At 35.4% G+C, this 26,404-nt stretch overlaps 1 protein-coding gene across 14 annotated transcripts in view; it reads right to left on the bottom strand.

Moving 5' to 3' along the window:
• DCDC1 (doublecortin domain containing 1) overlaps window positions 1–26,404 on the bottom strand; it is a 471,890-nt gene that overhangs the window by 247,272 nt on the left and 198,214 nt on the right. For all 14 annotated transcript variants that reach the window (XR_014231897.1, XR_014231898.1, XM_082343681.1 and 11 more), the window contains exons 9-10: window positions 7,907–7,999; window positions 269–439 (exon numbers count right to left, since the gene is read on the bottom strand). Coding sequence is in view for 12 of the 14 variants with exons in the window: in XM_082343681.1 (XP_082199807.1) it covers window positions 269–439; window positions 7,907–7,999 (264 nt within the window). In the remaining 2 variants the exon portion in view is untranslated. The remainder of the gene's footprint in view (window positions 1–268; window positions 440–7,906; window positions 8,000–26,404) is intronic.

Raw genomic sequence — 26,404 nt, 5'->3', positions numbered from 1 at the left:
AATGTTCATGATTAAATTTCTTCATTAAAATTACTTTTCTGGGTTGAAAACTAAAGTTTATAAACCCATATTTCAAAGACTTCTAGATATTTTCTTTTAGAACATATTCCCTGAATGGTAATATTAGCACTTGTAATCCAAACTCCAGTTTGAGGAAGACAACACAAAAAGAAATCCAAGCTGAGTGGCATTATTACAAGGGTATTCAAATGGAGCAGAGTGCTTTGTCTCTGGCTGAACCCACTGAGAGTCACAGAATGACACCCACCTTGAGCTGCAGGCCTCGTGGGATAAGAGTGTTTGCTGGAAGGCTTTTAATGTGTTCGTAGACATAAGAGGAGAATTGCTCCTGCTCAGCCTGTAATTGGGGACCAAGTTTAGAGAGATGACCTCTGTTGCTTTTGATAGCTGTCTGCAATTCATCAATCAGCCTGTTCACCTGGAGGGGTTAAATTACAAGAGTTGTTAGCAAGAAGTAATTGTTGATGTCACACCTATTAGATTTTTGAGTACTTAGTTTGATGTGGGGAAGATGACTTCAATATAAGAATTTGAGTATAGATCTATGTTCAAGTAAAGCAAATAGACAATATATACATTCCTTCATCAACAAATTTTATTTATGGGAAAATTTCTAACTTTGTACTTCAGTAATATGGAATAGGTACCTATTTACAATTGCTGAATAAAAATTGTCTCTAGGTACAAAAAGAACTATATACATTGACAAGTTTGCCAAGGACTTTTAAACTGCTTAACAGAATAAGACCTCTCTAAGACTTTAAGTAATCCAATACATGCGCCAACGACAATATTTAATGCTATTACATGTACCTTCCTTTTAAGAATATTTTATTTTACCATCTGTATGTTACTTTTAAAATTTTTAATATGTATATTAAATTCATTAACATTTTTTGGCCTTTTAAGTGAATCAGTCTGTTTTCTTCCTCCCAAATACTTTAAAATATAATTTTCCAAATTTCATAAATACAATTTTTCAAAATATCCATATTTCAAAGACAATGCTCTATTCTAGACAATATTTTGAATATATACAAATTTCTGAATAATGCATAGAATTTTTCCAGAAACAGCAAAGGCTTAGAAACATGTACCCTTTATATTTAAATTTCTGGATTTCTAATCAGAATATTTAAGAGACATATGAACTTGACTTACGGGTTATTAGTAAGACATACTGAAGACTCAAAAATAGTAAGTTAATATTTTAATCCTTATAGTTTACAAATTAAAAATCATTACAATTCTTTGGCCCTTCACTGTGTTATATAAACTTGTATTCTCTCTGATAGATTGGATTCTTACATAAACACTGGTCGATATATGGTAGTGACCAAAAGAGATGAAAAGCAGAAATTCTCTTTATCCATGATCTTTAAAGTGATCAAATTAGACCCATCTAGAATTATGAATGACTGTGAACAGGGCACGGATTTTTGAAATCTTGGGTTAAAATGCTGGCTCTTTCATTTACTGACTGAGAGACTTTGAACAGGTAATAAAAAAAAGCCTCATTCATAAATGAAGAAGAATACTGACCTTACCATGTTAAGAATTAAATTAGATTAAAGAATGGACAGCACAATGGCTAACCTATAATGTCGCATGTACATGGTATATTATTACAGTGTTTTCATTTTTAAATAGAGTAGTTTTCTGCAAATCAAGTTTTAATTGTTTTTCTTGGCCTGTCTTTCCTATTCCTACCCCTATTTCACATGAAGAAGATAAAAATTTGAAACTATTTGCTACATAGATTCTCAACCTCACTTCAGTGTCCACAGATAAAATGCAAACTCCTTCTCCAAGAGTCTCCCATGTAATAATGACAGCTCAATGTCTTTCTATCTCTCTCAGCTGAAAATATGGTATTTGCCCCTACCAACTCTGATGTTAAATCTATGATTTCTATCCTTTCCACAGAGGATTTCAGGGAAGTCAATGAAAGCAAGTTTGTACTATTATCCATATGACTTGAATATTTACTTTTCTACTTTACCTAGTTAATTTGAAATATATATATATAATAATAATATTATGTGTATATATATTACTTCAACTATATTTAACTTTTCCCAAGAACTTTAGAAGCATTATATGCATATAAAGCTAATTTAAATGATTCCTATTTTTCTTTGGTGTCCCATATCTTTCTTATTTGTCCCTATGTGATCAATCATCTACTTTCTTTAAACAATGCTTTTTTCTAAATAAAGAATTGGCGAACTTCTTCTCATAAGAGCCAGATAATATTTTCAGTTTTGTGAGTTATAATGTCTCCATCAAAACCACTCGACCCTGCAGTTGTACTTGTAAGCAGCTGCAGACAATATGTAAACAAATGGACAAGGCTGTGTTCCAATAAAACTTTATTTAGAAAAACAAGCAATGGGCTAGCTTTGGCCCCAGGGCTGCAGTTTATCAACCGTTCTTCTAAACACATATATTTCCTCTCCTTCCTTTCTTTTCTTATAAGTAATACTCTGGCCAAGCCTTCATCTCATCCCCTCCCGCTACTGGTATTACCAATATACCTACTGAATGGCCTCCCTGTCCCTAGTCTCTCCCCGTGTAATCCATCCTGCCATCTCCACCTAATTAATCTACCTCCAATAGTATAATGAACCTTCAAGTAGCTCCCCCCCAACCCCACTGCATTCCTCATCTTGCTATTCAAGATTCAAGACCTTTTCTTACTTTCTAGAACAAATTTCTATGCTTTCCACAGTACAGTTAACCCTATAAGAAAGTCATAAAGCTTAAAATATGGCAATGATGGATGATTCAATATTAGTCAATGTTTTTCATCCTTATCTTTACATACTACCTTTTAGCAGTATTATCCTCAAAGATGATGGATAATAGTATATTCTACATACCAAAGCTAGAGACCAAAGCAGACCAAGTAACCTGCTCTTATAGGTATGTGACAAAATTAAAATCTAATATCCAAAGGCCTTAAATAGAAAGAGTCTACTTCCGGAAAGCACCGATCCTCTCTGAACCTATACCCAGCATCATTTGATTCGAGAAGATATAATTTTATGTAGTCTTTAAAATATACTAAGTATCATACAACATATTTTGTTAGTCAATAATACTGCTCTCTTTAATTTTATGTACTGTACCTAGTGCTACAGCAAGCCACCAAAAAAAAAAAAAAGGACGAATTTCAGGCTTTGATTTGAGAGCATCTTTATATGACTTGTGTTACTGTCACAATCCATAGCCTTTCACTGATAGGGGATTTCATGTGACATCAGAAATCAACCATACAATTGATGATGTCATTTGCACTCTAAAGGGCTATTGGTTAAAACCTTAAAAGTTTCATTTCCCATAAATTCTTCGTTGCTTCAAAAAATTTCTCTATCATTTTTGCCATCTTCCTTGGCCCCATGATTATCTGTTAATGTATGTGAAGCATAATTATAGCAATCATGGCCTGTATTTTTAATAACTTAAAACTATCAAATAAGATGCCCTAGTAAAGATTAACTTATATCTTAAACATAGGAGAAAATATATCAAGAATCCTGCCACTGACATTTTGATAAAGTTTCCATCCAATTTTCCTCAAACTTTGTTACTTTAAAAATTCATAAGGTCTTTTATTCTCAAAGTGCTACATTTTACGTGTTACCCTGAAAGATAACGCTATGCATGAAATAACTCATATACCAAAATCGGATAGGTAAAACAATACTCCTGAATTATTTTACATGATACGATTTTTTTTTTCAAATCACAGATGTTGCTAAAAGGGGGGAAAATGTTCTTTAAAATTCTTCATCATGAATCTTTTTTTCCTGCAAATCCTTTTTTTTTTTCCTCTCTACAAAGGCAATGTGAATGGGGGCAAAAGAAGACAAAACTTGACCTTTTGTGATCCCAGCATTAATGGGTCTGTTCATAATTCAATCTATGTGTGTGTGGGAGCATCCATGTGGAAACATAGAGGCCTGAGAGACATAAAGCCTTTCCCTTTAAACATTATCTGACCCTATCAGTCCCATTCACAAAAGAAGGCTTACGTATGCATATGTTGAAAAAATGCACCATCTCATTGTGCAGCAGAAAGCCTACACATTCTACTCTTCATTCTCTGTAGAAATGCAGCACGGAAGTGACACTTGTACAGAATTTGGGAGAGTGACAAATGAGCAGAAGGTAGCAAAAAAAAAAAAAAAAAAGAGTATTCTGATGAGGAAAAAAACCAAACTTCTGAAAGAATGCAAATGCACACCTGTCTATAAACATATACATAGGCTTTTGCATAAGATGTAGGGCATTTTGGTCATTCATGCAACCCTTGAATTCAGTTGAATTCTCAAGATGATTTAGAGTAAACACAAAATATTTTTCTGTTTATAATCATTCTAAAATGTATACCTATCAAAGTTGTACACTCTGAACCATACATTGTGAATACTGTACTTTAACTATTATGAATGACTCTTTGAGGAGCTCCTGGTTTTTCTAGTGATGAGTTCAGCTGTTGGCCTGAATGCTATGTGGCCTGGAGTCCATATATGTTAGTGAGGAGACTCCAGAGCACTTTATACTGAATTGTCACTTGAAATCAGCACAAAGGGCGGCAGCCTCCATGCTAGGAACATCATCTTGGCATGCAGCATCTGGGATAGTCTCAAAGCCGGGTCAGTGCTTAAACTTAAGACCAAGACACTTTCTAATTTACAGCATAGTTAAGAAGAACCAGAAAGGGGACAGGGAGATAAAAATGGGTATTTTAAACTCCCTAAAATCTCTTACTTGGTTCAGGCCCAAGGGTACAATGTTTTTCAGGTTAAGAAGTGAACATAACCAGACTCGACGAACGAAGGCTAGAAAAGACATAGGAATCTGTGAGCAAAATTAAGTATCTCTTAATCTTAAAATTAAGGATGAGCTGCAGTGTAACCACAAGGAAAACTGAAGTGTGTACCGTCTCGTATTCCAATCACTTCCACTACTCCCAACTTTTTAATAGATTCCCACACGCCTTCTGAGATGGAAATTATTTTGGAAGGAGATCTATATTGCTTCCAGCCAGGGGTCACTTATGTGCTGCCTTTAGGCCTATTTGAGTCCAACATCCCCATCAACTCATGGGGGAAGGGGTGATTGAAAATAAAGACATTTAAAAATATCTTTATAACTCATCTGGCAAGAGGGGTATGATGATGGCAATAAGGATGATGTCAAGTATACTTTTGGAGGAAGCAATAAGAATGCACTTCACAGACCTCTGGCTACAGGAGCATAACTGACCAAGGGTCCAAGCTATTATGCTCTTACACCCATCACCAGGTTGGCACCAATGGCCAAGGATACTAAAGCAGGTCCAACCCAGGGAGTCACAAAACTCCTCTGACGGACAACTTTGACTCAAGGATACATCAGCAGCTTTGCCAAACCCTCCTTAGACTGCACAACAGTCTAGGATACTTCCACCCAGTCTTCCCTTCCTCTCTCCTTCACTCATGTTCAAGCCTGCATTTCAGTCTGACAGGTCTCCCAGCCTTACCTAGAGCTCTCCCCATTTTCTCTCATGGCATTTCTTCTATTAAAATCCATACACATTTAAAAAAATTCCATCCTGGTGTCAACTTTTCAGAGAATCTGGCATAACACACTTTTAAACTGACAAAAAAATTACACACTGATTTCCAGTAGACCACTTCTAAAAAGCTTGATACAGTTCAACATATACCATCACATCAAAGTAGTCTCATGATGCATATGTTATTATTATTCCCAGTTTTCATGTGGAAAAATTACATGAAATAAAATAAGATTTTAAGATAAAAATACAGACAGCAGATACCTAAATCTAAATCTCAGATTTCATGATGTTTACTTAAGGTTTTGAAATACGTCTAGAAATATAGTATTTTGTAAAAAAACTGTGGGCAAAATTAAATGTTGGAGTAATCTCCCCATCCCCACATTTTTCATTTCTCTTTACCATCATGATTTCACATCTCTGTATATGAATTAGGCACAAAACTTGATGTCACTGACTTACACATCAAAATTAATAAATCACTTTCAAATTAATGATATAAGAATTCTTCTCATAGTGTATGGAATATATTTAGAGGTTCTTACACACACGCATTCACACCCACACACACAATAAATACTCCCTTCACTGTGTGTTTGACTCTTGAAGCAAACAAAAGGCATTTGGAGTCATAGCTGATCAAGCAAATATGTGACCAAATAAGGCCCTTTGCAGGAGAAAAAGTGATGTATATAGGTACTAAATAAACATTAAGATGATAATAAAGAAGTACCAAATAAGCATTAATACCGTTGGATTTTCCAGAAAAAATAATTTTCATTTCCAGCTTTGGTAACAAGGTGGCATTAAAAATGATATTTTTAGCATAATGATCATTTTCCTGGGCCACTTCAAGTTTCCAGTTCCACTGAAATTATAGTTTTGCATAGAATATCAACAAGCAAAATAATTACAATATTTAAAATGCAGAAAATAGTTAATCTGTTCATTCTTTTAGATTATTTCTATTTATTCTCTAATAATAATTTGTTATTATAGATACAATTTTAATTATACTCATTCAACTAGAGATTTTTATTTGCATTTCCTAAAGTTGACGATATCAAGATATATGATAGATTCATTTTAAACTTACTGTGAAAATGTAATAAACTGTGATAAACAACATTTTTCAGTTGGATAGAGGACAATATTTTTTAAACCTAGAACTAACAACCTAGTTTTTAACTTGTTAATATTAAGCGGAATGAGTCAGAACTATAATTTAAAAGTATACAATTGTTATTTGTTATATCTTAGAAAAATTCAAGTTGAATTTTTCTTACGAAATATTTCCTACTGAGATTACCAATCAATGTTTATAATATAATCTTTAATACTGCACATATATAAGCCCCAAATATTAAGGCAGTCTCTAACTTAGAGAATTGAATTCACTCAGGAAAATTTGATGCATTGTACTTGTTCATCTATTGTAAAATACATAGTTAGCAAAGGAGATGCAATTACCATGATAAGAAAATATTAAAATCCTAAAGCTTGGATAGATTTCTTTGCCAAAATGTCAAAAGAGAATTACACGAAAGTTTAATTTTTAAATATTCATGCTATCTTATTCTTTAAAGTTGCTTATAGATTTTATTTACTGACAGTAGTACATGGAAATCAGCAAATTCATGATCTTTCCTCAGAAAGATTAAATGCTTTTGCATTCCAGGAAACTACATGAAAATCATTTTTCCCTTTTGTCTAACACCAATTTTGTATTATTATTTCATTTATGGAATATGCTGTCAACTTCACAGCATGAGCTTTGGAGAGAAGAAGTCTTGCTTTAATAGTTCTTCTTTACAATATTGCCTACAGAATCTTATGATTAGCTCACTTAGGCTTGACATTTATAAACTACAGTTTTTCCTTGATAAGAGATAACATTGCTAGCATTTCTAAAATTCAGAAAGATAGTTCTATTCCTAGCAAGTCAGAAAATAAAAATAAGATTTTATTATTTGTTCAAAGTTCAATAAAATTTTAATGTTTTTCCTATGTTAGCATAGTCCATAATTTCTAGATTCCAGTTGCATGTAATAATTTCCTAATTTAGGAGATTTATGAGAAAGTATTCATGAGTCGTTTTCAGAAAATTATAATATGATTTATTCTTTCAAGCATATAACTATTTTTCAAGCTGCCTATATCAATACAATGATTTCCAGTTTTGACCAGTTTTTTTCATTATGTTGTTATCAGATAACCAAAGTTGGTTCACTACCAAATCAAAGTAAAATCTGCCTTAATTTTAAAATTAGTATTTATTGTAGTTTTACAATACAATTTAAAAAGTAAGTTCCTTACTTCTTCTTGTGCCTTATGGTGTTCCTTTGCTGTCATTGAAAGAATGACTTTTTCGGTAATTTTCCCTTTCTGTTCATCCACAGCCAGGTTCAACTAGAAAAATAAATAAATAAGTAAATGACATGAAATTCGGTACCTATTGACACCTAATAGCAATGTTTATTCAAACAACTAATTTAGCATAATCATGGAAGGTGATTTCAAATTAATTTGGTCCATACGTATGTGAAAATGAATTCCACTTAGATTAAATAAGTCGAAATGTTTTTATATTTAAAACATTTAACACTGTATTTTTCACTTCCACTTTTATTGTTTTTAAGCTTACTAAAATATGATTTGGGAAGGGGTCCTTAACTGTAGACATTTGACACTGATGAGTACCTTTTAAAAGCATTTTGTCAAAATTAACATAGCAAAATTTTTTTAAATTAGGCTGATATTCCTATTAAAATCTTTCATTGCCAGTAGGGAATAAATTGGCTGCTGTTATGTCAGGATAAGAATTCAAGGAAATAAACCAAAAGCAAATGTCAATTCACTCTTGAATGGTTCAAAATGATTTACAGTATTTCACGACAACAGCAAGTTTTATCTTAAATACCTGAACAGTTACTTCCAAACTGCTCCATGAACAGAGCCAGATAGAGGTCTTCTACTGCTGTAAACCCATGTTATAAAAAGGTGAATGTGGCTCATTCTATATTTCTTTATAAACAATCCCCACCAAAACAAAATGCTATTTTCAAAAAAAGGAAAAAGCTAAACTCACACAGTAATATTCACTCAGCAGATTGGTATTAATAGGAAGAAAGAAAATAACAGCCTGATACAGAATCTTCTGAATTGGAATATTTAACAATTCTTAAGCAATGGACGTGCCATGTAGTATCTCCTTATTGAAGATTAAGAATGAATAATGACCATGTTTTTTGTTTTGTTTCTTTTGTTAATGCTGTTGTTATTTTAAATAGGCTTTCTCAACTGTATGCCTGGTAAATCATGTTTGAGTTAACATGAATCTTTAATCTATACCCTGACTGAAGACCCACTCCTATACTTGGGATAGAATGGGAGTGGGGGTCAACAATATAACCTCCTCAATCTACCTATTCTTATATACTATAAGAATAGTATCAAACCTGTGAAGTCTTCATCTACTCATATGTGACACAGCTCAGTTTATCAGAGATTCTGTTTTGGTAGAGGAGAAAAGTCTAAGGAATCCTTAGGTGATCCTGATGATCAACTTAGATAAGGAGTTGACAAACATTTCTATGAGAGCCAGATAGTAAATATTTAGGCTTGGGGTAAAGGGGGACAGACAAGTCTCTTTTGCAATTACTCAACTCTGCCCCCGTAGCATGAAATAGAAAATACATAAACAAATGAGTGTGGCTATGTTCCAACAGAACTTAAAAAACAAACAAGAGGCAGACTGAATTTGGACAGCAGGAAGTGTTTGCAAATGTTTGCCTGTCCTAGACCGAGAACCACTGAAAATAAGTTTAAAAAAAAAAAAAAAACCCAACATGTGATATACATGATGACTACAGTTACAATGCTATGTGGTATATTTGAAAGTTTGTTAAGACAGTAGATACTAAGAGTTCACAACAAAAAAACCCATTTTTTTAAACCATATGAAATGGTGGATGTTAACTAAGCTTACTGTGGTAATCATTTCACAATATATAAAAGTCAAGTCATTACGCTATTCACCTTAAACTTACACAGGGCCATATGTTAATTATATGTCAATAAAAACTGGGAAAAATCATCATGTGAAGCTATTCTTAGAATCAATCTCCCCAAGGAATATTTTTTCCTGTGCTAAAGTAATACAGAAAATGTAATATTATAAAAAGTCAAATATCAAACTCAACTTCCACACAAGGAAGCCTATATGTAAACTATGGCACAACATACTTGTGTCAAGTCTCTATGATTATTTCTTTATCAGGGGAGTCTCATTTCAGGAGGATATGTGAAGGAGAGTGACTGGGGAATATTCACCAAGGTCATCTTTTCTTCACAAAATTAATTTCCAAATGCAAACACATTCAGAGCAGATCTTTTTTGAAGGGAAGCAAAACAAAACAAAAACAGAGCTATAAAACTCTGGTGCCACTGCAGTAGGTCCGATTCAATGTGGTCTCCCAGGACCATGAAATGTAGAACTGCTTCCAAGTAACTCCTTAAAAGGTAGGAATTCTTTACCTCTAAAACCACTACAGTTGGAAAAATCACCTCATTCTAACACTCAACTTCTAGCACTATCCTAATCTACATAAGCTGAGGGAAAAACATATCAACATTACTGAAAAGCATCATATGCATAGTACCAAATAGAGAACCCAGTAAGATATTGAGAAATAAACTGTCAACAAAACATAAGGATACATACATGGGGCCTCTTCTGAAAACAGCCCAGACATTCAAAAAGAGAGATATCTTAATACAATCATTTAGAGGAAATTATTGAAAGTAAAAAGTCAAATTAAGAGAATGCATTTTCACTTTGAGATATTAATAATATGCAGTGCAAACAGCATCTCTCCCTCAAATTCCAGATACAATAACGACAGTAAGATTCTTCTCTCCTGTCACTTTGGAGGAGAACATCCTGTTTCTTCATTAAGACAAAACTAGATGCTTTTGATTTGCTGTTCTTACTTAAAATATATGAAATAATTTTTTGTCAATGGGCTTGAAATTTCTGAGGCTAATTTTCATGTATAAAGAGGTAGACACTTCAAATTAAAAATCAAAACAAACAGGAAGGATGAACCTTGAGGGCATTATCCTAACTGAAAAAAGTCAGATGGAGAAAGATAAATAGCATATGATCTCACTTACATATGGAATCTTAAAAAAGAAAAAAAGCTCATAGATACAGAGAACACTGGTGGTTGCCAGAGGTGGAATGGGGGTTGAAAGGTGGGCAAAATGGATGAAGGAAGTCAAAAGGTACAAACTTTCAGTTATAAAATAAGTAAGCCATGGGGATGTAATGTACAGCATAGTGACTATAGTTAATAATAGTGTATTGCATATATGAAAGTTGCTAAGAGAGTAGATCTTAAAAGTTCTCATCACAAGGAAAAAAATCTGTAACTATGTATAGTGAGGAATGTTAACTAGACATTGCAGTGATATTTCTCAATATACCTCAATAAAAAAACAGAAAGATGGCTAAAATTTGTATATAACTATGAAAAGCCAAATCTCTACCAAACAGGGGAGTGGAAAATCAAGTCGCTTTTTTCTAACTACATCATGCCCTTTGTAAATGTGAGAAAACACCCCCAAATATTTGTGATACACATCAAAACTTACCAAGCTAAATAAGGAAGGTTTAATTCACCATTTTCACCAGAGCTTGCTGCTAAGATTTTAAAAATATGTAAGTAACAAACACTGGCTATCCTAAATTAGGTTAAAGTTGGCTCATTCAATATTAATGGTAACCAGAAAAAAACAGACAAGAGACTAGTCAAAGACAGTAGCAGATATGGAAGAAACAAGGAACACAATGGCTCTGTCAAAGAAAAGTGAACAAAATGATTCAAGACAATGGTCTGGTTAGAGAAACAAGATTAAAAAGTAGTAAATTCACCTCAATTTGTTTAGGAATTAAGAAAAGAAATCCACAAAAGTATACCTGAAACAACAGATTCCAATGAAATGATTTCTAGTGGTTGTTACCTTTTAGACTATATTTTACATAAAACTATTAATGCTAACGTAGCAGACATTATACTTTCTCTAAAGCCCTAAAGGGTCATAGATTAGTAATGTATATATAGTTTTATACAAAACATATGGCCCATTGTGACTATAATAGAAAGTACTCTTAATTTTGAGGAATTCTTCAAACATTTGCTGGCTCAGGAAAGCTCTACTATGGACATCCTTGAGAGGAAAACAGGCTCAAAACCTCCTGCTGGAGAAATACAGACAGAACAGCAGTAATCTCATTTTATGGTATCATTAACATTACATGGTTTTTTTGTCCTGTTTTTTTAACTCCCCCCAAAAATATTTTAAGGCATATTTATGAAAATCATAAAGACTAATTGTGTGAAAATTTTAACACGATATTAAGATAAAATAAAATCTATTTTATAGGAGAAAATAACTCTAAAGTAAACTCTAGAGTCTAGTTATTAATATTTTTAGAAAAGCTACAGTAATCAAACACTGGTATGTTCTATCTAATTCATATTGACATTCCAGATAGGTACCAGCCAAAGAGGGAAGAGTCTATTAGTCTAACCAAACTGTCAGTGCTCTGAACTGTAGTTCTGCATGCAGTTTTCTCTGTATTCTCCAGAAGAACAGCTAAAGATTTAAATGTGAAGCATATGATAATGTGTTGTGTATAATGTTCTTAATAAAGCAACATAACCCAAGAAGAAAACTGAATCTATCTTTCTATCAAAAATCTTTTTGACCAGTAAATATTGATCTATTAATAAATTATTTGATCCATATTTTACATGCAGATCAATACAGGCAATACAGTTTAGCATAAACAACAGGACAATCAGCCTTCATATATATTGACAAGTTTCCCAATGGTCTGTTAATATACAAAAGACTGGGACAAATTACTTATTTATATATACAAAACATGGTTATAAAGACCAGCTGCAGGTATTTTTTTGGAAAGTGCATTTTAATAAGGTCCTATTCAGTTAGGGAACAAATGGGGAAGAAGTAGTTTGCACTACAGAGTTTAGCGCGAGAGCTTTCTCTTTTTCTAACCACGAAATCAATCATTTGTCCAGACTGTGGGAGTCAGAGTTAGTTACTGAAAAGAGCTCCGTACATAAACAAGTCAATAACTCATTGTGTGTTATTGTCGAGCTGAAGAAGTCGGCTTTCAAAAAGCTGCCCCTGCTTCTCTCAGAATGAATGTCACTGTATTCAGAGACTGGGAGAGAGTCCTTTGTTTCCAGCCATTGCTGGCTGCCATTTATGTATGGGAACAGGAGGCGGCTGCTAGGGGTGCGGGGGAAGCCACTACTTGGTATCACGGATGTCCAGAAAAAACTCTGAATTTTGTCAACCTAAATAATTTGTGCGTGGACATGCATTAATGGAATTGTTAAAGAGTGGCCACACACACAAAAATTGGTAAAGGAATTAAACGATAATGAGTCTGTATCATTTTAAATTGGATCAGGCTGATATTTTTGGTTCCCTACCTGTCAACAAAGATGAAACCAAAATATAGGCAATGGTTTGAAAATTTCAAATGTACAAAATCAAATTGGTAAACAGGTCAACATGTCAAATAAATGCTATCTGTTCCTGCCATAAATATTAAAGGTGATTCATGGAACTCTGAAATGGGGTTTTTGAAGTGTGTGTGTGTGTGTGTGTGTGTGTGTGTGTGTGTGTGTGTGTGAATCTCTTTAAGAAATGATTTCATGTGCTCAACACTTGTAATGTTAAAGAAGTCTGAACTATTTTTGACTTAATTTAAATATCCTTTAGAACTGAACTAAACCTAAAATTCATGATATAAATATTATACTCTTACCTCATCTTAATGTTTATTAAAAACCTACTATTTATTCAAAATCAAGCTAGGGACTGTGAAGAAGCACCAGACCAGGATTCAAGGTTTATAATTAGGCTGGGCAAATGAAAAATACACATGGTCTGTTTAATAAATGGTCCTCATGGTGGGGCGGGGAGGGGTGGTCTCTGAAATCGTTAAACAAACGCTTAGCTCTTAATTAAATAAAGTTGTGTTATAGGCAAGGAGAGAGTTGGAACCTAGAACTGAATCCAGTTGATTCCAAATCACCTCACCAGTTTAGAAAATCACAGCATTAAATAACATGCTTTCACATGCAACAACTGTACTAGACATTTTTCTAGGTACAAATAGGTTAATAGCAAGGTGTGATACGGTTGAGGAGACAATAAATAAATAAAAAACAATAGAAAGTGAGAAACAATATATGGCAGAAGGTAGATCATAATTAATTGTCAAATGGAGGTATAAACAATACAATCTATAAGTATAAAGGGCAAAAATATTATTGGGGGATGGAGTGGTTGGAGACAGAAAGTCAAAAAACGATGGGCAGTACCTAGCTAGGAAAAGTAGTGATGCTATAGAGCAATATTATTAATTAATATTACTAATTAGTAATTAATTACATGATAAAATTTGTTCTAAACACAATCAGTGATTGCTTTGGCATGACTTTGGGAGGGGAAGGAGAGAAAACTGAGCCTTAAAGCATAAGCAGAGAGAAAGGACATAGCTGATCCAAGTGGGCGAGCCTTGGCAATGGTCTGAATGGAAGGAATGACAACAAGGACTAGATAGTTAGTGTAACCTAATCTATTTCTCTTCTTTCTTTTTTTTTTATTTTTAAACAGCAGGTTCTTATTAGTTATCTATTTTATACATATTAGTGTATACATGTCAATCCCAATAAGGTGCTAGTCCTATAGTAAGGGCACAATGGAGGACTCAGTACTTAGCTTTCCCTTGGCTCAGCCCCATCCTCTCAAGCTATATATACTTAACTCAGTTCCAGTCTTAGACCAGGACCTTAAGAAAGTCCTGACCTAGCCCCCACTTCTAACAGGGTTATCTCACTTAAATCCTTTCTACAAAAGAAATTCAAGAGTGCCACTTTTACACTTGGGGGAAAGAGCAGAATCCTTAATTCAAAACTAGCTGCGAATTCTGGCTCTGCCACAAATTAGTTCTGAGACACTGGGCAATAGTGATGGTTCATACAGCCCAGGCCTTCCAAAGCCAGGGATTCCTCTCCCATCCTTGCCAATTCTTTGAAAAAAAGCTACCTTTACCAGAGCCTGTAGCTTTTTGAGGTCAGTTTGTTTAAAAAGAGAATTTAAAAAAGAATCTTCATAATATTTAAAAACCGGCAAACACTGCATAACCATTTTAAAACAGTAATATTTTAAAATATTTATAGTTTGTCTAAAGGGATATAAAAGAGAATTCTCCATAAGAGCTTACATTCAATTTATTTAACACTTAATTAAAGAAACAAACTACTTCTAAAACCTCCTTCCTTTCCTGTTTTTTAAAAAAAGTAATCATAAACAAATTTTAGCCTTTCCACATTTGTGGGGAAAGTGGTGCTGAGTTAGTCCTGACTTAGTAGCCAGATTATAAACTTTCTGCCTAAACATTCTATCACAATTAGGAATGCCACATGCCCTAAATTCAACTCAGCTTGCCCTCTCAGACTGACTCTCTACGCCATTTCTTCCACCATCATGTGCAGTTTTGGAGCGACTGTGCTACTCTGGCCAAGAGGTAGACCCCTGGCCTCCCAGACCAACCAGCCTCTCTCTTCAGAGATACAGAGTCATGAGGGGAACCATACAGAGACCTAAACAGTTGGAGAGAATCTGTCCCACTACTAGCACTCTGAGGAGACTGTCCCTTAAATCCAGATGTCTGGAGTTGTTCCAGTTCTTTCTACAGCCCCTTTGTTTGGTCTTTCCTTGAATTCCATGTGCTACCACCTGCCATCCCATTAAATTCTGTTTTTGCCTAAGTTAGCCTGAGACAGACCTCACTGATTGCAACTAATAAACTCTAACAGATATGTCATATATGTCCTCACGGTAAATGCCGCATTACTTTAGAAGATCTGAATGAGTCTCTATTCCTAGTAACTAAAGGTATCCCACTCGAATGTCTTAATAATGTGTCCTTTGGGTATTGTAATGGGTAATGTAACAAGAGTAATGGTTTAAAGATTATGCTTTTCTTTTTGGCCTTTCCACGTACAAGACTGTCCAAACTATTCCAGGTATCCCTAAGATTTGTCACAATGATATTGCTTCTGTCACGTAAAACAGAAATGTGCAACAAAACAATACCCCTGCATATAAGACTGTTGCCTTGAGAAAGGATCTGCCTTTCAAGAAAACCCTTTACCACCCTCCATTAGCATATAAACAGCTAAATTTAGATGACTCAGCCCATAAATTTCCCTTTGTAAATTAAGAGTAATGACTGACTGCTATTAAGCCTTTGCTGGAATCAGGAATAAGATACAATGTAGGAACAAAATTAAAGCCTACCTCCTTCTGTCCTAGAGGAAAAATGGGAAGAAGTCTCAGAGAGAGAAGCAAGAAAGTAAAATAGCCAGAGGAATCAGGTCTTAAGTTCCCCTCTTTTAGGGTGTGGCTTGGGAAGGGAGACAAGTGTCAGGTAAGTGGAAACAATCCTTGGGCAGAGAGGTCTTCTGTTCCCCTCCCCTCAGTATGGACACAGGGAGGAAACTGTCCTGCAGCAACTTAGGAAACAACCAGGTTGACAAGATGACATGATACCGGCAGGCAGAGGGAGGCCTGAGGTTTAACTCTCCTGAACCACCCTTGGTTTCTGGGTCTTGTGACACGGAAGCGTCTCAGTGAAGTCTATCACAGGCTATTCACATAGCGAGGAGAGGTTGCTCTGTAGTGAAAGCAGCACCACAAACCACCTGAGCTAGGACCAAATGGGTGTCTCAGTCAGACTTTGGAGGGCTATCTCTAACACCACAGGAAGTCAAGTTGAGGTTGGATCATCCAGGAAGCACCACCAGAGAAAGTGCCTGGGCCAAGAGAATGAGCTGTAAGTTCACACACTGCAGGCCAGAAGAGCATCCAGCAACTAGGTGAACAAGGGACATCCTTCCACTGGCGAGCAGCTGCTGGGCCAACACGTACATTCCAATGGGCCAGCATGAGGTCAGGGGCCCCTTACCCCGGTGCTTTAAGGATCTGAAAGCCACACAACCTCTTCTTCTAGATACTACCTGAAGGAAACCAACAGAATTCAGGAGAGTCTATCTGAGAGAAATAATGACCTAAAATAACTATTTAAATGATCCCATCAGACTAAGCTTTGAACTGAATTGGACATTCAGTTATTTTCCCCCCAGATCCAGTGGGCAAGAGCTCAGGAAGAAAGTAATATTCGTGTCAGAAAATAACTCAGAGTCATTTAGTAGTTATTTTGCACACAAATTGTGTCCACACACGTGAGAGAATCTGTTTATAGACAGAGCCAAGGAACAAAGGCAAAAACAGTATTTATAAAGCAAAGGAGAGAAATAAAACACAATCAGACTGTACATTTTGGGGGGAAATTGATAAGCCGGTAATTACTAAATTGAGTAAATCAAATAAGGGTATCAAGGAAACCATTTTATTGTTTATGGATTCTTGAAAAAAACTTCAGAGTTCATCTGAGAAGCATTTATGTGGCAGGCTGCTTCTGAATTATGTCTACTTAATTATGTCTAACAGAACTCTATATTTGTTAGACCAGTCCTGCGCCATTTCCCGCACTAGAATGTTTCATTATTTTACACAGGGTAATGAACTGCATTTTTTCTCACCCACTAAAATAGCTATCTGAATCAGAGAACTCCTTGAGAACCATAGTTAGGATTCTGGAGCCCAGAGAGGGTAAGTCAGATGGGCCTCTATCCTTCTAGAACAGTGTCTGAACATGTGTTTGGCTGGGTGTGATACACCTTACATCTCCAATAAGCCTATTTTCAGGCTAGGTGTGATACACCTTACATCTCCAATAAGCCTATTTTCAATCATTATTTCCCATAGTGATGGGGGAAATGTCCCCATCAATCCTTTGTCACCCAACTTTGGCCCAGTCCCATTTGTGAAGCCCACTCTGGCTTTGTCTTCCCCTCGTGTGCATGTATGAGCCAAAATATACTGCCATATCCTATAGATGGTGCCCCTTCCTCTCTCCCTTCTTTCACTCTTTTATCTGGTATATTTACTGAATGATAGTGCTGATACAAACAATGCACTGTGCTGGTTCCAGTGATACAAATATCGATTAGGTGCCTCTGTACCTTCAGAGGGCTAACAGTCCATTGAGAATTACACTTCCACAGTCAGCATTTCCCTAATTGTTTTCATTATGTTTGCTCCTGGGGTAAGGTACCATGTCTTACGATTCTTTTATATCCCCCAATAAATAAACCATAACAGGAAGATAGCAGACATTCAATAAACACCTGTGATGGATTAGTGATGGATGAAAATCCTCAAATTATAAGTACTTTTATTTCTCACTGGACAACTGTTTCCTAAACTATGTACTGGGTATTGTGATATAGGGATTTTGTGGTCAAATGATCTTCCTAAACACTAAGTTAAACCAAGATAAATGGGTTTCTTTATAGCATAGCTCCTAGGAGGTTTTAAGATAAATATGAGATAACATGAGAGCACCTCGGGGTGTCCAGCAAGATATACTTTCAGATATGTGTCAAGAGACCAGCGATTCTCAAGTTGGTCTTGAAAGTTGAGGAGGTATTCAAGAGTGAGTACAAACGTGACTCAGTGCCCAGACACAGAAGCACAACTCTGTCCATCGTCAGCACGGCTCAACCCTGTCTGCTGTGCTTCCCCCAAACTAATCTATAATTCTCCCATGTAATTTGAGCCTTGAGGAAAAAATTCTCTAATACTTCTAAAAACTATGACCAAGAAACTTTTGGAAAAAAGGAGAAATAGTAAAACTAGTATTAAAACATACCTTAAAACAAAAATCACTAAAGCAGTGTATCGCACTGTGTACCATGACAGAAGATAGAACTAAATATCAGGCCAAAATAGACACAACTTATATACTTAGGGCTTTATTACATGTTACATGTGATACAAGTCTAAAATCTCTTAGTCACAATTACAAAATTCAAAAATTTCTGAAAACTGAATGTTTTTTTACAACTTATCAGGCAGCAAAACCTAGCAAGGACTGATTTATAGACATTACTTATATCACTTAGTGTGAATGTTTTACTGTGAAAATATTAAAGTACTTTAGTACAGGGAACTGTTTCAGACCCCACTACAGTTGTTATACACCATATGGTCTATGTGCTACATTACTTTCTAAAATCCCAAACATTATGAGTTCCAAAATACATCTAGCCCCAGAAAGTTCAGAGAAGGGGTTGTGGTCCAAATTTCAATTCAAAAAGGAAAGGGGTGGATTTTGTAAGTAGTATTGAAATGAACAACTGACTAACACTTTAGAAAAATATGTTGGATCCATTTTTTTACTTTAAACACTTTTAGTGACTTAAAGACTTAAATATAATTATAAAAGTGCTGGAAGATAATATAGTTGAATTTGTAGAGTCTGAAAAGAAAATGTCTCTCTACGTCTTACATGGATAGATTTAAATAAATGAAAGTCTTAAACTTCTGTATCTCAAAAAGGAGCTTTAATAAAATCGAAAAGCAACAATATACTGAGAAAATATTTGCAACATGACAATAGGTTAATATCCTTAATATTTAAAGAACACTTCTAAGTAGACTAAAAAAATAATTAAGAAAAAGATAAACACCAAGGAAAATAGGAGCAAAGGAAATGAACACTCAATTCATTAAAAAAATACAATTGTCAAAGAAAACACACATATAAAGTTCAATATTACTACTAATAAAATAATTCAAACTAAAACAATGAGATGATGTGTTTAACTTACTGACCGGTCAAAAAATTTTTTCTACTGATCAGGATTAGTGAATTCAAGGTATACTGAATACAGGGAAACTGGTGTTTTCACGTATTGCTAATGAAAGCATAAATGTTACAGCTCATTAGAGGAAACTTTGGCAATGTATATCAAACCTTTAAAATGTGCACAACCTTTTATCTGGACATTCCACTTCTAGGAATTTTTCAATAGGAAATAATTATGGATATGCACCAGAAAACTGACTAAAATGATGACAAAACATTGTTTTGCAACAGTAAAAAAAATTGCATACATAAATTTCAAAATTAAGAAGATTAGTAAAATAAAGCTTTTGAGTAGAATATCATCATCCATTTAAAATAATGCTATAGAATATTTAATAATGGGAAATGGCAACAATATACTACCTGAAAAAATTGTCTCATAAAGTAAATAAGGGAACTTCCCTGGTGGCACAGTGGTTAAGAATCCGCCTGCCAATGCAGGGGACACGGGTTCGAGCCCTGGTCTGGGAAGATCCCACATGCCGCGGAGCAACTAAGCCCATGTGCCACAACTACTGAGCCTACGCTCTAAAGCCTGCAAACCACAACTACTGAGCCCGCGTGCCACAACTATTGAAACCCGCGCACCTAGAGCCCATGCTCCGTAACAAGAGAAGCCACCACAATGAGAAGCCCGTGCATCGCAACAAAGAGTAGCCCCCGCTCGCCACAACTAGAGAAAGCCCACATGCAGCAATGAAGACCCAACACAGCCAAAAATAAATTAATTAAAATTAATTTACTTTTGTAAAAAAGTAAGTAAGATTTTAAATATATATCAGTATATGCGAAGGATATATACTAAAATATTGAGAATAACTACTCAGACTGGTGAGACTGTGGATGGTGTAGCTTTTTTCTTATTTACATCAGTTTATCTCTATAAACTAAATTTTCTACAATATTAATACATATACATGCATGAATCTTGCAATTAAAAAAGACTCTTTTTAATATTGCTTCTTTTCCTGTTACCCACCAATATATATATGTTACTACTCATTTTTAAAACCTGTCTTCTGTCCACATTTGTCCCAACATAATTATCTTTTCCCTCATTTTATTTCAATCTTTGAAAGATAAAATATAATTCAGAAGAAAACAAGAAATTTACAAAAAGAGACGAAAAACATAAAATACTATTAACACCTTTGCTTTCAAATTACCAACAGCCTGTTAAACTTTTTTGAGTTAAACTTTTTTGAGAGGCTGGGTAGTGTAAATTAATGCAGGGCAATGGAAGGTTTATGAATTCTTATTTAATAACTGCATTAAACTATATTTACTGCTTCTTAAAAGTGAACTGAGATGAGAGCAAAGACTGTGTAGAGATAAGGGTGGGACTCTGTCACACTGTTCTGGGCACTGGGGATGCACTATAGCATTTAATCCTCAAAAACGCTTCAGGAAGTCCTGTAAATGATGCTTAAAGAGGTAAAGTAACTTGCCTGTTAACACACAGTAAAGAAATTTAAAGAACTGAGATTCAAATGCAGGCATGTCTGACTCCAGGGCCCATGGTTTTTAATTACGTCTCGGATACATCAGGAAATATGATTTAAAAATGGAGGAAATAGTAACAGACAAATTGGCAAATTCTTCCTTCATATTAGAGCATTTGATTATGAAAGATCAGAGTTAAAAAATCAGAAATCTAGGGCTTCCCTGGTGGCGCAGTGGTTGAGAATTTGCCTGCCAATGCAGGGGACACGGGTTCGAGCCCTAGTCTGGGAAGATCCCACATGCCACGGAGCAACTAGGCCCGTGAGCCACAACTACTGAGCCTGCGCATCTGGAGCCTGTGCCCCGCAACGAGAGGCCGCGATAATGAGAGGCCCGCGCACCGCGATGAAGAGTGGCCCCCACTTGCCGCAACTGGAGAAAGCCCTCGCACAGAAACGAAGACCCAACACAGCCATAAATAAATAAGTTTTTTAAAAAAATCAGAATTCTATTTATATGAATTGACATTTGATGACATTAATAAGAAAATAAATTACATTTAGAGACTTTAGGAGAATTTGTTTTAGGCTTGTACAAAAAAACCCCAAAAAACCTAGATTAAGATCCACTGACCGGCAACAGCTATCATCAAACGTATTAAAGTACTTGTGTATAATTCCTTACCAAACATTCACTTCATCTCTAGGATTATCAAAATTAACACCCAATGTTATTTTTCCACTCTGAAAATTTCTATTAATGCATTCTAATACAATTGATTAGTACAGTTAATGAGAACTCAGAGGTACTGTTAACAGTTTTGTATTTAATAGCTTGGACCTCTTCCTATGCACATAAATAGAAATATAAGTACATATAAAATATATGGATTTTATGTTTACAGAAATGGTATCACCGCCATATTATTTGGCAACTTGCTTTTTATTGCCTGGCAATGTCTTCAGCTGTCCCTTACAAAACATCTTAAGCAGATCTAGAACTACCTAGTACATACAGGTATTAAAATTTCATCCAACCTTGTTCAAAATTTCAGTGTCATGCCTGATTTCAAGCTCTCCTCTAATCATAGTACAAGCTAGATTTGTGACATGAGAAGTTTGGGATAGGGAAAGAAGCACATTGGCTTTTTATTTTCATACTTCCTCAGTTCTTCTGCTGCTGGGAACACATCACTTTTGCTCCCATTTCACTGAAGAGAACTTAGTCACAGGGCCACCTCCAACTGCAAGTCAGGCTGGGAGATAGTGCCGCCAAGGTCAAAAAGAGAGAATGATTCTGCTGGAAGGCTAGAAGTCTCCAACACACTGCTGCTCTATATAGGGTGACCAGGTGATCTACTGTCCAACCATGATACTCTTGAGAGTGAAATAATTCATCTGAGATAACAAGTGAACTCTAAGACTGTCTGGGGAAAACTTTCTCCTCTGCTTAATAAAGTCTTCTCTAACCTCTCTTCAGGTTGCTTTTCCCAAGGCAATCTGTCATCCTTTTTGTGCTGCCAGAGCAGTCTATTCATAACTCTAGCACACCAGCTCATACATTTGTATGATTAGTTATTTACTATCTTTCCATCTACTAGGATGGGCCTATACTCTCCACTCTGCACCCTTGGCCATCTTTAAGGTTACTGATCCTTTTCCTGTTCCATTTGGTCCTGGTTAAGACATAATAATCATGACAAACTCTGCCATTATAGGGCAGGGCAACTGGTTCAGTCCTGAATAATCACAAAACAGCATTCACACTGACCTGTTCAGGAGTGATCAAACTTGGAACAGAACCCTTCCATGAGCTTTAATGTGTGGTCCCTGAAAGACGGTAGATGCTTCATCCAATGGGTCAACTGCTACTGATCTCCATCATATTGTTGCCATACGGCAATACAGTCCTAAAGTTTGGATATTTTCTCAGTACTTGATCAAAAACTTTAAAAATCTTGAACAGGCAAAAACCACACATATCTGCATTTTTTATTTAGTCTGTTTTTAGGCTCTAAGGCAAAAATCTGACTACGTCACTGTCCACTCAAAACTCTTCAGTGACTCCCCACTGCTCACAGGATACAAACCCATGCTCCTTATCATGGCCTTGTTATCTGGCTTCTTCCTCTTCCCTTGCCTCATTTCTCATCTTTGTCCACAACTCTGACTTGGCCTTACTCTATGCCACCAAAATCCCATTTCTACAGCTACTCACCAATGCCCCTACACCCTGATATTGTGAGAGAATCTCAAGATCCATTCTTTACATCCCCTATCCCATTCTGAGCCTTCTCCACCACCACTGAGAATTACCACCATAGTCATTGTGTTATAACCTCGAGTTTTATTGTGGGTTAAGAAAGTTACAAGGATAAAAATAGATGGCCATAACTCTAGGTTATACTACCACCACCTCCCTTACACACACACACACACACACACACACACACACTGACTCTGGTTTAACTCGACCAGGAAGACTGCTTTGATTGGTTCTAGGTCCTAGGCATGGGAGCCCATCTTTGATGCTTCTACAGTAACTGTGCAGAGTGCTATCACAGCACTTATGCAGTGAATTGGTGTCTCTTGCACACTGATCTCATCCACCAGACTCTGAGCTCCTCTAAAGTAGGTTCTGAATCTATATTCAACTCTATATCCTTAATGCCCAGCACACAGTAGATACTTGACAAATATTGGTTAAACTGAATAAAGCTGAAGACTTGGAAAACTATGGCTGGAATACACAGAATTCTCAAAAGAAATTCCAGAAATTCCTGAAGTTTGGTACTATATATAAAATTAAGGAGGATAATGACTCCATCTTCTGGAACCATGTTCATCATCCAAATCTGGCCTTTTAAAATATAACGGGTGACCTCCATTACAAGGTTAGGTAAGGCTGTAAGAGAGAACCCTGAGGCTGCATTTTATAATCAGCTCCATCCTCTCTAGAGCCTTAGTGTCCATTCCTGTTGGCAAAGGCTAACGTGGACCCTACTACGTGCTTTTTCTTCCCAGCTGTTAAGCCTCGTGCTCTGAAGGGACAGGAGCCACAACTGCCAGTTGTCATTCTGACCAGAAACATTTTGACACATAGACATTTAGCATATAAACTTGTAACTAATATATAAACTCAGGACAAAATTTAGTTTTGGTTTTCAGAAGTTGATCTGGATTCTAAGTTTTTACTGTCCTATACTTCAAATCCTGTTCATTAAAAAAATAAAGTTGACTTTTGTTGGTGAGAATGGTTTGAATTTGGGTGCTGGAATGACTAATTTCCTTTCTCTAAAATGGATTCCCTTCTGTTCTCCAAAATTTTTGATCTCTCAATTTTATCTACTACATAGATACTTTGCTTATTTTTATGTTCAATATTCTGATTTATCATCATCATCCACCATTAGAGAAGAGAGAATTTGTTGAGGCCTTACTATGTGCCCGGCACTGTGTTTAGTGTTTTACTCGCATTTCCTCACTCACCTTTAAGAAAGATGAGTGAAGAAATCCAAGTATTGTAGAAAGGAATAATAAAGCATGTTTAAATTATATGTCCTGAAACGTGGCCAAAATCTCTAGACACAAACTTTGAAATCTCTGTGGAAAAAACAAATCTATTCCCTCTGAATTCTTCTAGTTTTTTGTGTCATATGTATAGCATTTTGCATCAACACCACTCAAAAAAAAATATTGAATACTTATTATGTGTTAGTCCTAGAAAACAGTGGTTATCAAGACACTTCCCTCATAGACCTTAATATCTTAGAAAGCACATAGATGTGGGACAAACAGCAGTAAGTATGATAAGCATAAAAAAAGTGCAGGATTTCCAGGGAGAGCTAACCTAGGCTTGGGGCCAGAGCAAGAAATACTTCTCTTAGCTAGAAATGTTACTACGCTAAAGATGGGCAAGAAGTCACCAGCTCAGGTATGACAAGGAAGAGCATTCTAGGCAGAGGAAGTGCTAGTCACCTGTTCCACAAAACATCTTGTACAGTATCTTACCTAATCTTCAAAACAATTCAGAAAGGAATCATTATTGCCATTTTACAGATAAGAAAACTAAGACACAGAGAGTAGATCAATTGATAAAATTGGAACCCTTGCCTATCAGAATCCAGAGCATTTCCACTATGCTTAACTTCCTCGGAAAGCTGCCTGCATCAGCTTCCTATTGGACCAATGGTTAGTAAACTTTTTCTGTAAAAAGACAGATAGTAAATATTTTAGGCTTTGCATACCAAGAAGGAACATCAAGGATAAAATACAGGAACTTGAATGACAAGAGAAAAAAACCAAATTTTCATAAACTTTTGAGGAAATTCAAAATATAATAATAATAATTGAGTACAATGTTTTGTACTACAAGTCTACTAATGAGAAAAATAAAATTCTTTGGGGGGGAATAACATTTCACTTAATTGGGGTTCAAAGCTAAATGTTCCCTATAATCAAAAGAATTGCAAATATTCACCTGTGAAAATCATTCTTAACTTGTGGATCATACCAAAACAGGAAACCAGTCAGATTTGGCTCATGCGCTATTGTTTAGCAACCCCTGTACTAGGCCATGACCATCAAGAGTAGTACTGTCCAACAGAAACCTAATGTGAGGCACACATGTAATCTTAAATTGTCTAGTAGCCACATTTTAAAAAAGGTAAAAAGAAACAAGTTAAATTTATTTTAGTAATTTATTTAACCAAAATATTACCATTTAAAAACACAATCAATACAAAAATCATTAATGAAATATTTTGCCATGCTATTTCATGCCAAATCTTTGAAATCCAGTGTGAATTTCACACTTACAGCATGTCTCATTTGGACTAGCCACGTGTCAAGTACAGCACAGCTCCAGAGAAGAGGTCTGTTGGCTAGGAACGTAAAAATGAGAAAAGCAGATAATATAGCATCTATGTTCAACTGAAGAGTATGAATTCTGTCTAAAGGTGGCAACTGCCACTCAGCCCAACAAAATGTTGTCATGTGGATAAGTGGTCTAGGGTATTGCCAGATGTTCCAGATTTTCTGAGAAACCAAAATCTAGAATTTAAAGTAAAAATCTCCTGATTTCTAGATATCAGCAACTAATTTTTTTTTAATTTATACATACTGTGCAGGTCAAACAATTCAAATCTGCATACTATATTTGTCTATGACTATTCTCCACATTTATGTCCTCTATCCACGTCTGTCTTTTCAGTATCTAAGCCATAGTGCTCATAGGTACTCAATATATTATAGGACTTTCAAGTTAAGGCAATAAATATTTGCCAATAAAATACTCTTGAGTATTTCAAAGGAACAATAATGGATGATAATAAAATTAATTATGGAAGCAATCATATCTACATTTTAAATCACCTTATAAAAATAAGTTTACCTACTGAGATTATTCAGTAGTGTTTTAAATAATAAAATTCTTCTATTAAAAGTATCCATAACCACAATAGCCAAAAGGTAGAAGCAACGCAAATG

Source organism: Balaenoptera borealis (genome assembly GCF_965194805.1).
Source record: "Balaenoptera borealis genome assembly, chromosome: 11".
Lineage (NCBI taxonomy): Eukaryota > Metazoa > Chordata > Mammalia > Artiodactyla > Balaenopteridae > Balaenoptera > Balaenoptera borealis.
Note: the sequence above shows the minus strand (reverse complement) of the source record. Positions and strands in the feature narration are given on the sequence as shown.